This window comes from Patiria miniata, unplaced genomic scaffold (genome assembly GCF_015706575.1).
Source record: "Patiria miniata isolate m_02_andy unplaced genomic scaffold, ASM1570657v1 HiC_scaffold_24, whole genome shotgun sequence".
NCBI classification, from domain to species: Eukaryota; Metazoa; Echinodermata; class Asteroidea; order Valvatida; family Asterinidae; genus Patiria; species Patiria miniata.
The window spans coordinates 14158075-14171288 of NW_024037063.1; the positions used below are offsets into that span (position 1 = coordinate 14158075).

The following is a 13214-nucleotide window of genomic DNA, read 5'->3' on the forward strand; positions in this document are numbered from 1 at the left end:
CTACCACTTGGCAATAATTGTATTGGAAACGCGTACAATTTGGAAACTGATAGAAATATCATAAATGTAAGGACTAAAAGTCCTTACAATAATTACACCATTCCTATTTCTTGATTACTTTTAATCAAAAATGAAATTAATTCCGTGCAGTAATTAACAGCATGTTGTCGATGTCCATGAAGATACCCAGATAAAAGTAGACGATTTTAAAAGTTCCTTCCTGGTCCGGTTAAGTTCACGGTGTACTTGCAGCTAGCTAGTTGCCAGTGTACTCCTAAACTGTGTAGTGAGTGGAGGATGCATCTTTTCCGTTTATATACTCACACACAGTGCTTCCGAAGTCGAAACTCATCCGTTGGCCATTTTCGATAATACCACAGCTAGTACAGTTTGAAACTTACGGGAAAGGAGGAAAACATACTGCCTGATTTGTATAACTGTGGTAAGTTGTTTCAGACAGCAAGCATGTGAATATTTTCCACAATAAAAACACGATGACGGCCAGCATTCACTATTGACGTGTGTACATTGTACACGCAGTGTGGAAATGCAGTGAATAAAAACTTGCAGTTGCACGTCAGAATTGCTGCATTACTAGCCCCATAAATGTGGCCTATTTACTGGACTACCTTCGTAAACATAGGCCACACATCCACATACATACGTACAAAAACGTGTCGCACTTTGCCAAATTTTGATTTTCACATTTAGGCATAGTTTGTAGTTTATTTTTGCTTTAGAAGCATACTCACCCTCTATAGGCTAATCAGAAAGTGCTGCCTTTTTCAGATGTCTATTTTTCGTGAAATTTCCAGATTCATTTGCACACGTTTGCGTATCAAAATTTCAACATGAAATTTCACAAAAATTAGACATCTGAAAAAGGCTGCTGCGTCGCTCATGGTGGATGGCGGACGGCCATAACAGTATTTTCCAGGTTTCCCTATCTTGTACAGACCAGCTAGGTCTGTCCCGATATTACCAATACGATCATCAACTGAGTATTGAAATAGCTTTTTGCCACTTTAAAGGGAAGATACAACATTTGCAAACATCAAAAAACAAAATGATCAAATTATCACGAAGTACCTTACTGGATTGTTTGTGAATGACAGTCTAAAGCACCCTGTAAAATCGTGGCTCCTGGTGTGCTGACATTTTCAAGAAAAATTGTATTTTTCCAACGCTGGTCGGTCGACCAGTATTGGAGAAAACTGGCTTATTTTCAAAAACTGCTTTTAATTGTTCATATTTAGTTATTTCGCATTTTCTTTGCAATTGATTACACACCTGTGAAGAGGTACAAGCCTGCTAGAGTGATTCTCTGACCTTACAATTCCCCAAAGTCTACAATTGCTCCGTTTCATCTTAAGTTGGGTCAGGGAACCAGACTGCAAGAACATGATTGGTTTTCTTGGTTTTTCTAGCATCTACAAGCCCAAAACCTGAAACGAGTCAGTTTAAATGCATTTATTTCCCAAAATTGCAGCAAAAGCAAATGTTGTAAATTCCCTTTAAATGTTCGAAAAACAAACAACTACACACGTACACACACGACTGTGATGTTACTTTATCATAAAGTTGCGCCGTTTTATTGTCAGGTGCTATTTGTTTTAGTTGATGGTAACATTTGTGTCGACGGCGGTTCATTGTTTCTATCCTTATAGCAGGTTAAAGCCCTTGATAGTTATAAAATGCTTACTGGAGAGCACTCCATAACAATTGCCGCACGCAACTTTTAACTGGCGCGCTCTGCATGCAACTTTTGACCGGCGCAGCATGCAGTTGCAGATGGCAGTTTCTTATATCCGAATATTCAGTCGACACAGTTTCGAGTAATCAAATACTGAATTATTTGAAAATGAACAGCCCTAAGCCCAGCTAATCTCATCCGGACTCAGAGGAATGTATCTGCGCTCTAATTGGACGAGATACATGATTTAGTAAAGCCAGTTACCTGTCGTTGGCACTGCTTAAGACGCAAGGCCTGTACAAGAAATATTTATAGCAAGTGCAAACCAACGGTGAGTTTGAGTCACTGTTTCTGTGTAAGGCATCAGCAGTCACCAACACCCTTGGATAGAGGGACAGGCTAGATGTTAACTGGTCCTTTAACTGCCTCCATTTGGAACGGGAGACTTTTTGAGATACCGGACCTTTTCAATTGTTTGAGTCATATAGTGTAATGTACGCATATTCAAAATGATGCAAACAATGGAATCAGAGTGATGTGTTTGTTGCCACGAGTACCTCAAAAGTCTCCCATTGATTAGAATACTGGCCGGCAGATTTTTGTTACACATGGTTTGAACCTCTTGGCGATGAGTCAAGCTTGCTTAATGCTTTAGCAGACATTTCTGTACTGTACTGGGTACTAACACGATGGAGTCTTCGTGAGATCAGTTGATCGGGGTCCAACCCATGTAATCTCAGAGTCTTGGAGGTTGTTGCTTTTCCGTTTATCATTGAGGTGAAGTTGCAGGTTGGGTTTCCTACCAGATGACTTCCGGCTGTGACTTTTGAGAGAAGTTGTTGATTATAAGTGTCGGTGAAGAGGAAGTAATTCACACATATAATAGCCACATCGCATCATTTCAACATGTTAAAGTGAAGGGCTGAATTTCATGTAGCTGTTCAACAGAAAAGAAATTGCTGAGCAAAAACCAATGTAAACATGTCTGTGGTAATAACCTGATAACATGTTGTAAACCATTTTTGTGAGAGCACATGTAGTTATTTCTTACTCTTAGCAGAAAATCGAATCCTTCTCGTCTCACAGTGGTTTTGCTTTGACAGTTAGTACTGGTACTAACTGTCAAAGCAAAACCACTGGTAGTGTGTGTTACTTGTGAAGTTTAAGTAAAAGAAAGTAAAAGTGCAATTGTGCAAGTAGGAGATACTACACAATGTCAAGTGTACATGTAGCCAAACCAATTAAACAGTAGGATAAAAAAAAATGGAAATCTGAAACTGAAACAATTACAAACAATATTTGTATCATGTGTGTTGGATGTACAGTATGTCCCCAAAAAGTGTCTGTTAAAAGATTTTTGAAATAACAAAACCGCTACGTAAATTGAGTCATCATTAGCCCTTGAGCATTAAACTGAGGTCTTGCCATGATGACTGATAGCCAGGCAAATGATTCCAATCCCAACTGCAGCCCTTTTCACAATATGCGGGATTTTACACAGCTTACATAAAAACAAAGCACTGAAATTGATTAAGGCAAGGAACTTGGTCACAGTGTCCAAAAATATTGTTTTAGTCAATCGACCGTTGTGCAGTGAGGCGCGAAGGAAATTAAATAAACTTCATAGGGATTGAGGGCAAGGATTGAGAGTATCTGCACAATAAAAAAAAACAATGCAAATTTACTTCCTGGTTGTTCTTGTTATTTCAAAAATATTAAGGCGGACACTTTTTGGGGGGATATAGGGACTACTGTATTGTTTGTTTGAATAAGTAACACAGTTTAACAACATCCATCACCAGTTTGTATTGGGAATTTCTTTCTAAGTTATTTTCAGTTGTGTTTATAGAAAAAAAAATAAATGGACCTGGTTTTGTATACATGAACATGGGGTGCAGATAGGCAGAAAATAACAGTTTTACCCTTATCATGACGAACTTGTGTAATTTACAACTATGTACAGTTGTCTGCAATGCTAGCCTGAGAACTGAAAATTACAAAATGGAACTGTTTATTTTCTAGAAAAGCAGTAGCCTAGAACACAAGCATCTGTAACAGATTACCACTAAAAATAAGTCCACTTCATACTTCACTTGAATGTGAATGTGTGTCCATGAAACATTCATGATAGAAATTGACCGGACTTGGAATGTTTCCAACTTTGAAATTTGACTGTGAGAATACTTGCCATGATGTCTCAAAGTTGCTTGTGCATTGCATTCACATCACTGAGTAGGAACAGGCCTAGGGCTTTCCTGTTAAAGCAAAGATATTAAGTTTGCATAAAAGCGCCACCTTTCTAAAATATATTTTGCCTATTTTATGGCATAGCCCCTGAAAGAAACCTGTTCTTATTAACTATGAATTGGTTTGTACTGTATTTTTTCTTTTCTGCAGAGACTACTGTCTTCTGAGCACTATGGAGTCCTGTAGGAGACACACCACCCTGTTGTGGGCAGTCTGTCTGATTTTGAGCATCATCTGCGTTAATGTTCGTATAGCATCAGCAGAGCGGCTTGGCGATCTGTCAGACTATGAGTTAGCCAGCTTTGACAATCCGGACATTTTGGGTGAAAATGAAAGACGTGCATCAAAGTTCAACCATTTCACCTTAAGTGATCATGGTGATGTCTATGTTGGAGCTGTCAATTGGTTGTACTGGTTGAACGGTAGTTTGGGAGAGATACAGAATGTTACAACCTGTAATGCCAGCAAACCGGATAGTATGCCCTGCCACCTTACAAACAACTACAACAAGATACTGGTAGTTGACAGTACTCGGCCAGACAGTTTGATAACCTGTGGTGGTGTGTATGATGGTATCTGTCAGTCACGACAGTTACACAATATTAGTAACATGACGATGGAGTCTGTGACATACGTTGCAGGGTATGAGGATGCATCTACTGTTAGTGTGATTGCTCCAGGAAGAGATGGAAACCAAATGCTTTATGTAGCTGTTACATTCACTGGTGAAAATAAAGCCCCAACAAATTTTCCAGCAGTCGCAAGAAGAACCCTTGCAAATCCTTTATTATCAGCAACAAATCTATTTAATACCGTCCCGTTTGATCTTCCTGCCCTTCAGATGAGGTTTGTCATTAAGTATTTCCTAACATTTGCCTACCGTGGATTCACATACTTTGTCACCTCGCAGAAGGAAGATTTGACGGATTCTGCCCAGTTTGTTTCTAAGATGAGCAGAGTCTGTCAAACTGGTCCAAACCTAGACGCATACACAGAAATTACCCTACAGTGCAGTGGATCAGGGGACAGTGTGTACAGCTTGGTGCAAGCAGCTCACTTTGGACCAGCAGGACCTGATCTAGCGGCATCATTGGGTCTCCATGCAGACGAGCAGGTGCTGTATGCTGTGTTTGCCAGGAACCAAGGAGCTCCGGGTACCAGTGATGTACCCATCGATCACTCAGCATTGTGTGTGTACAGGATGACGGATATCTTGGCTGCCTTCAAAGAAGCAGTGCGGGGATGTATTCAGCCACCCATGCCTCAACCTGAGCCATACAAAGTTGACTATTTGGCGGGTTCTTTCTGTAGTAGCTTTTCGGTAAGTCAATAGTCGAAACCTATTTCCTTTGTTAGATTCACATGTTACTTTTCCAAGAGAGAGTTGACCAGCCAGTCCGCAGTGCACGCGATAATGAGGTCAAATCCCGAAGTTTCTTTGCACGGCCTACGTCACGAATCGGCCGCGAGATTTGCACGCGTTTTTGCGGGAGTTCGACCGATGTCATGAAACGAACTACACGTTCTAAAAGAAGCAGTGGGCTTCCAAGATGGCGTGGTAAGTAGACGGTGCACGTTTTTCCGAGTCGAATGATATAAAATTTGTCAAGTTTTAGAAGGTTTTTTGCTGTTTTTTTTTACTTGTAAGTCGAGGTATGATTTTGTAGACGGTTTGAGTTGTGATTTTATTTGCTGCGCCCTGACCCAGCTAGAAAATATTAGAGAAAAAGACCACTGCAAATCGAAAGAAAAAGCGATGATCTTTCGTATGGTACAGAGTTTAGCTTGTGGCGACATCGAGTTTTGTTTTCTTGAGCCACTTATTCCGAGCGAGATGTCGCTTTTTTGGCGGATTTTAAAGGGGGTTTCCACATTTGCGCATGCGCTATGCATATGTACATGTACGTGTACGTTTACACATGTACATATGTATGCCCCATAATTTTTAAAAATTAATACATTTCATCATGAAAAAAATATTATTTGTCAGGCATGTCTGGAGTGGAAATGTAAATTTTGTGTTTTATTGTTCAGCCTTCAGATTTATTGGCTAGTTTTGGCCATTTTGGTAGATTAGCGGGTACATTTAACAATTTATGAACATGCACAAGTACATGATCATGCATGCAAAATTTGAAAGACAGTTATGGTTATACTAAGTATTAGGCCTACTACTAGGGTATGCCTACTAATAATTACTATAAATATATACACCACGTAGGCCTAGGCCTTCATGTATTTATGAAACAGGCAGACATGACAAATTTTTGTGTACATGATTTATTTAAAGGTTAGGCCAATGCACTTACATGTACCTTCCTTTTTTTCTGTTATTGTTTCATGAATGTAGGTCAGGCCGTCCACCACCATGGCCAATTCCACCACGGCCACCAACACCAAGTTTTAAGCCCACTCGTGCAGTAAAGGCACTTATTATTGGAGATTCGTTGAGCAAATTTTTAGCCGAGAATGTCTCGTCTCCATTGGTTGAGGTCGAAGTGATCACTCGTCGCGGAGCAACAATATCCAGTCTGAGTAAGTTTTTACAACAGCACCGAGACAACTTCGAAGCTGCTCCCGATATTGTTGCCGTCCATGTTGGGACCAATGACCTCCCTTTGGGATTTTTGCACAGCAACATTCGACAGTTTCGTGACCTGATTGCTGCATTGCATGACGTTTTTCCAACATCGAAGTTGGCAGTCAGTGCAATACTTCCCCGCAAGGACAATGACGGTCTTGATGTTTCCCGTATTTACCACAACATCAAGTTTGGTAATGTCTGTGCCGAGCTGCACTGTCATTTCTTTGACATTGGTGAAGAGCTACGGGACTGGCACTTTGCTAGAGATGGCCTGCACCTCAATTGGGATGGCAACTCTCTTTTTGGTGAAATTTTTCAAGCCCATCTTGAGAGATTGTCCAGGAATCTACTATCTTCGTGTACGTCACGGAAGGCCGGGCCCGTTTCTACCCCTTCCTCTGCAATGTTTGTTCCTCCGGAACTGAAGAAGCTTGTACAGTCGCCGAGACGAGTCAAGAAAACAAAGTCAGAAGATCCACCTCCTCTACCTCCTCCACTACCTCCACCTCCTCATCCCCCAAATCCACCGGAGCCAAGAAGAATGAAGATGCCGTCCGCTGCAGCAGTAAAAAAGAGGCTGAAACGTATTGATGTTCACATCCAAGGTGAAGATTTCAAGCTTCGTGGACTAGTTCCATTCCATGCATCCGTCATCAAGCCAAAGCCTTCTGTGGGCAAAATTTCATACATCAGGGTCCCATCAGCTCACCGGTCCAAGGAGGTGGAGAGTCACGTGGCCTTCCCAAAGCCAGCGTCTCCCTACATTGCAGCCCGGAAGAGAGCTCAACGTAGAGGGGTAACTGCGAGGAGGATACGGAAACGGAGGCGACGGCGAAAACGCAAGGTTTGAATACAATACCATAGTTTTTGTTTAAGTGTTCAGTACTCTTCCATAAATTATCTCCAAAAAAAGTTCCTTTAGAGTACAGTCAATAATATCTGAGATGAGCATGGGTAGGTTTTAATGTGAGTTGGAAGAAATTAAAAAATCATTGCAGTGACAAAGTGTGCTTGTGATTGTTGTTGATAATCAGTTTTACATTAAATTTGCAAGTCAAACCAAATTAGCACTTTATGTTGCCGATTAAGTATTTTCCAAAAAAAACAGAAAGAACCAATTTGAAATCTGTGCTAATTATCTTAACAAACCAATGACAGTTATGTGTATCATTCTTTTATATTGCGATACAGTTTGTTTTGTGAAAAGAACTGTCGTTACCTTGTGGCAATAACTGGCAATAATATACCATGCTATGAGTTTTTTCCTTTCGTATTTGTTTTCACACACAGCTTGGGTGTCAGATATTTCAGACCACATGTGCATCTCGACTGGGCTTCTGTCAACTGCCGGCTGATCAAACATGTAGTACTGCGGAGTCTTCCAATATGGTAAATGTAAACGAAAAATTGCAGGGGTAAAAAAAAGTAACGGGGGAAAAGCCAAACGGAGCAGACCCCCATGCAAGAAAGAACAATGTGGTCCTTGCCAAATTTGTGGGAAAATAAGCACAAGATGGACTCACTTGTCAACATTAAAAAATGACACACTTAAGCAGTTTGTACTTCAAGTATTGCCACATCTGTCATTACATGATTGTATATGTAATGCTTGTCATCACAAATATTCTAGGAAATCAAAAAATCCAGTGTATACACCTGAAAAAACACGTGTCAAAAAAAGACCAATATGTTATTTAAACAGTTTTAACATGTGCTATTCGATGTCTACAGTAGACTCTTCATTTTCATTAGAACAGATTCAGTCTTGTTTTCAAGTGCTGTTACATGTAACACATGCTTCTGAAATTCCCAATTTAATCCCATTATGCGGTGCACACAAATCACAGTTATATAATTTTCACTCAAATGCAAAGTGTGGGGTTTGTGGCATCTTTTTTTCATCTAGGTCCAGACGGTATCTATGTACAAAGTTAGATATAGATAATGCTTATTTCCAACTTAAAGTAAACAAGGAGGAAACGGCTATAACTGTGACGAGTTGTTTGTGCTACAATTGCTACTGTGTGGCAAAAAGGGACACAGCACCTGACATAACTTTAGATGATGTGCGACAAGGTTTAGACTTCACTGAATTCGATGAAGAATTGAATCATACTGCTTATGCACTCAGTAATACATGTAAGGATATTTGTAGGGGCTGCAGTTCTGAAGCTTTCCTCCTTGCGGATCTTTATGACCAGTTTCTTATTAATCTTGAACTTCAGTGCAAAAAGGATTCCTCATCTCCTGGTACATGTTATGATTCATGTAAAAAAGCTTGCAATAGCAGATGGTTACTTTCTGGAATTCTTAACAGGTTCAGTAATTTACTAGAAGTACACAAGATGATTGCCCGCAAGCAAAGCATTTTATTAATTTACTCTAATCTGGATATAAGAGTTGCACTTCATATGTCTTATTCAAAGTTGCGGCATCAACGACGTAAAACTGAAAAGGAAGCTCCCATGGATCAGAGCGATAAACAGTTTTTTACCTCTCCGGGTGATATTGTCTCAATGGCGCAGTATGTCCTTCCCCAGATTAATGAAAAGCTGAAACAGCAGTCAAGAGAAATAATGGAACATTTCACGCAGTTTCCTACCCAAATTGCTGCATTTGATTTTAATTCCCTTCTTGAAATGATTGATCCGCTGGTGTGGAATTGTGTATCTGTACTAACTGCAAATGTTGATGAGCTGAAGTTCATTCACAGTAATGAATTAGTTTGGGATAGCAAAAAGGTCATGTTCCCTTCATATTCCAAATCACATGGACTGCAGCGTAGAAACAGAAGGATTGTCCTGGTGATGTCAATGCAGTTTGTTTTAAGCGAATCAAACAATTACCCATTCCACATCATCATTGCTAACTGTGTCAAGAGATTGTCTCATTCATCCAAACTTATCAGGTTACTGAATCACTCAGGATTGTGCACATCTGAAGATACTCTTGATAGATTCTTAGAGAATATTAAACAGCTTCGCCAGGAGGCAGGACTTCTGTCTACCATTGAACCCACCTCTTTTACAGTAGTAAGCATTGATAATATTGATGTACTTGCCAGTCATGCTGCAATTACTTCAACCGGTTCTGGAAGGAGCTGGCATGGAACCTCTGTCATGGCACAACAACCAAAACCAGTCACAGAAAAATTAAGTCCTCTTGGGGAGTTAATTGAAAAATCACCAACGTCATCAATTCCAGATTTTCAAATTGTTCCCATTTTTGGGGATGGACGCTGTCTTTATAGGTGCATTGCATCATTTAGCAGATCCGACATCTTATTTTGTGGCAGGAATGAAGTTGGTATACCAATTGACAGTGTTTGTTTTCAGGAAGAGCAACAGTTGGCGGATCAAATTAGACGCAGTGTGTGTATGTTTTTAGAACAACACATAAATTCCTTGGAAGGACTGCCTGAAGGAATTCAGCATGTTCTTTTGGAGTCCTCGAGTAATGAATTTTATTCATCATTTGCAGAGAGAATTAGTGACAACAAAAATCCCAGTACATATGCTGGTCATTTGGAAATGTGTGCCCTTGCATGTATCCTGCAGACTGATGTTCATGTCTATCAAAGAACTGTCCAGGGAATGAAATTGGTAGCAAGGTATCCTAATGAGCAGATGTCACATTATCACATATGTTTACTATATCGCCCTGGTTCTAATTCCTTGACTGCCCATTTTGATTTGCTCTACTGTGCAAACTGCAGACCCAGTATTGAAGTTCTACTTGACATGCACAACATTCATCATGATACGCCTTCTGTGAATGTGCTTGACACAGTTTTTGAAAAATGGCAAGCAGCCGTTCCTGTTCTGCACAAACCAAACTTCATTAACCTTGTGTCAGGTGGTATGTCTGGAACCAGATCAGTTAAGTCATGTCCAGAACACCTGCAGCATCACGAAAGTATTGCAGAAACATTGGTTACATCTGCAAAAGGTAGTACATCTTGTGACACTAAAAAAGAGAAAGCAGAAGCAAGTCACAAACCTTCTAAAAGGAGACAAGTTGGGAGTTCAGCTTTACCTGTGCCAGAAAAATCTCATTTTTCAATTCCACTTTTCAAAACATTCATTCGTCAAAACTTGTCACTTGAAAACTTTTTCCCTTCAGATGAGGAAAAGCTTCAGGAAAAGCAACTTCATTATGATGTATTTATGCATGTTGCAGAGAGATATGTTTCTGTTACAGCCAAAACTGAGCATACAGTTCCAGGTCTGAAATGTAACCTGATGTTACACTCAAGTCCCCGCTGTGAGAAGTCCAAATTTTCTTACATTTATGTGCTGAACGAAAAGGCGGATTGCGCTGGAACTGTAAAATCTGTTGTTGGCCTTCTGTATGACCTCTTCAAAATCTCAAAATCAGTTAACCATCTTGTTCTTGCAGGAGATGGTGCAACAGTAAAGATTTTGCTGGATGTGAAAAAAGAATATGGTGAAATGCTAGACTGGGTTGTGCCTTATTTAGGTGATTGGCATATCTTGAAAAATTTCCAAGAAGTTTTAATGAAAATATTTTGGGATGCTGGGTTAAAAGATATTGCCAAAACAACCCACAAAAGCAAAACACTCAACAACTTGAAAACTTGCAGTAATTTTAAGAGAACTCATCGATTTATATTGCAAGTTTATGAGGCCATTTACATTCATCAATTGAAATCTTTTTTAGATTTCAGAGTTGACAAAGACAGCACATCCTGTTCAATTAGCAATTCATCACTCCATGATACCCTCATAAGCACTGTAGAGCAAGTGCATATTCAAGGGGATTTTTGTAATTACTTGGGAATGGAGGAATTCATTTCAAAGGTACATAGCAACCTTCATGAATTTTTGCCGAATTTTCTTGAGGAGTTCACCGAGTATTGTACCGAGATGTCAACAAAATTTGAAACTTTCAAGTTCTGGAATAATTTTCTGAAGGTGGATTGCTTTTGCTATATACAGTTGTGGACAGCCATGCGAACTGCTAACTGGGATATGCGACTTGTTGCCTTGAAAAGGATGGGCCCGTTGTTCCATGCATTCGACAGGCAGAATTATTCCAAAATGATTCCTATCCATCTTTGTCAAATGCATGGTCTGCCAAGCTACATCTTGGATCACTTCAAAAATGGTGCATTTGTCTCGAGTATTAAGGGGGTCAACTTTTCCTCGGTTGGACTAGATGAGGCTCATGAAATGCTGATCAACAAAGATTGCAAAACAGCTTTGTCTCGAAGCCTGCCGACAAACATGGAGAAAATTGCTGGTACATTAGAGTTCCAGGTTCTTCTTATAGACAATTTCCAGAATCAACTGTCTTTTTCTTCATTGTGTGGTGTTCTTCAAAGAGACTTTGCCTCATCAGTCATTAAGTGTGAACTTCAAAATGTGAAGAGTTACTTTGCCAAGGTTTCTGAAAGTACAATGTTTCAGGGCGATCAACTACAGAATCTTTCTCATGCTTTTGATCATACACCCGCCACGAAAGCACAGCAAAAAGCACTTTTGACCTACAGAGAAATTGGAAATTCTTCATATGATACATATGTGCGTTTTAACGTTTTGCATGAGTCCAGTGTTGCAAAACCTGTTGTAAGAAGGCATCGACTTTCAACATTTGCCAAGGAGAAAATTACAAAGAGGAAAATCAGTTACCTTGAAAAGGAAAAAAAATTGATTACTCTTTGTTACAAGAGGACAATAGCGTATTCAGAAAAGCACAACCAGCCAGTCCATCAATTATTTCAGTTCATAGAAACTCCACGCGCAATTTGTACACCCTCTGGGTTGCCGAACAAAGGCGCAAAATATATAACGTATGACTTGTTTGGCAAGAGGTATGCTCAATCATATTCACCAATTACAGATGCTCATGCTTTTCCTCCGGGAACCTGTCTGATTGCAGAGGGGATGAACATAATTTACACTAATCCTCTTTCAGGTTTTAGATTTTTCAAAGAATACGCTTTTCTGATTGTATCAAGGTGGGTGACACCATTTTTCAAGAGAAAATACAAGGAGGTGCGTATCTTGTTCGATCAGGTGTGTTCACAGGGAATTTCGCCTAAAGGTTTTGAACGGGAGAGACGTGATGCTGGACAAGATGACGAAGTGGAAGTTTTTGAGAACATTGAAGACCAAACACCTCTACCACTGAACTGGTCTAAATTTCTGAAAGTTCGTCAGAATAAACGTAAACTTTGTCAGTATTTGTCACAGAAACTGGTGGAGATTGTGCCGTCTTCTTTGCAGTCCTCTGATCAAATGTTTGTAACTTCAGGAGGATTTCCAAGCCTTGCACTGGAAAGGTCTGAATGGACTGGAATGTGTGTTTCATTGGCTGGTGTATTTCCCCATAGCATTGTTCATAATCATGAGGAAACAGACACACAGATATGGCTACATGTTGAAGATACAACATGCTTATCTGTGCACATTTACTCCATTGATCGTGACATAGGTATGATTGGTTTACCGCTATGTTTTGGTGAAAAAACAGTTGTAATTCAGTATAAAGCATCCGGAACAGTGGAAAAGTACCTGAAGCTCAACACGTTAAGGTCGGCCCTTAGTAGTAATGATTCAGATTTAGCCCCCTTAGTGAAGCGTGGTTGTGATGTTAACAAGATTATCCAAGTGTTTTATATTTGTACCGGTTGTGATTTTGTATCATACTTTGCAAGACTTGGCAAAA

The 13214-nt window shown here is 39.9% G+C and overlaps 2 protein-coding genes across 2 annotated transcripts; both read left to right on the top strand.

Annotated features, from left to right (window-relative positions):
• Positions 1-245: 245 nt before the first annotated feature.
• On the top strand, positions 246-7374 carry LOC119732297 (plexin-B-like). Its single transcript, XM_038205757.1, has 4 exons — positions 246-442; positions 4093-5261; positions 6858-7108; positions 7218-7374. The coding sequence occupies exons 2-4, from the start codon at positions 4113-4115 to the stop codon at positions 7372-7374; spliced, it is 1557 nt and encodes a 518-aa protein (XP_038061685.1). The 5' UTR covers positions 246-442; positions 4093-4112.
• LOC119732298 lies at positions 7030-12780 on the top strand. The gene is made up of 3 exons (XM_038205758.1): positions 7030-7368; positions 7815-11786; positions 12740-12780. The coding sequence occupies exons 2-3, from the start codon at positions 8234-8236 to the stop codon at positions 12778-12780; spliced, it is 3594 nt and encodes a 1197-aa protein (XP_038061686.1). The 5' UTR covers positions 7030-7368; positions 7815-8233.
• Positions 12781-13214: the final 434 nt, after the last annotated feature.

Excerpts from the sequence above, each read along its gene's own strand:
- LOC119732298 (XM_038205758.1), top strand. The coding sequence starts at position 8,234 with ATGTGCTATTCGATGTCTACAGTAGACTCTTCATTTTCATTAGAACAG. Across the intron at positions 11,787-12,739 it reads AAACATGGAGAAAATTGCTG|AAACTGGTGGAGATTGTGCC; the intron begins GTACATTAGAGT and ends TATTTGTCACAG.
- LOC119732297 (XM_038205757.1), top strand. The coding sequence starts at position 4,113 with ATGGAGTCCTGTAGGAGACACACCACCCTGTTGTGGGCAGTCTGTCTG. Across the intron at positions 5,262-6,857 it reads CTTTCTGTAGTAGCTTTTCG|ATTGTCCAGGAATCTACTAT; the intron begins GTAAGTCAATAG and ends CCATCTTGAGAG. Across the intron at positions 7,109-7,217 it reads AGTAAAAAAGAGGCTGAAAC|GGTCCCATCAGCTCACCGGT; the intron begins GTATTGATGTTC and ends TTCATACATCAG.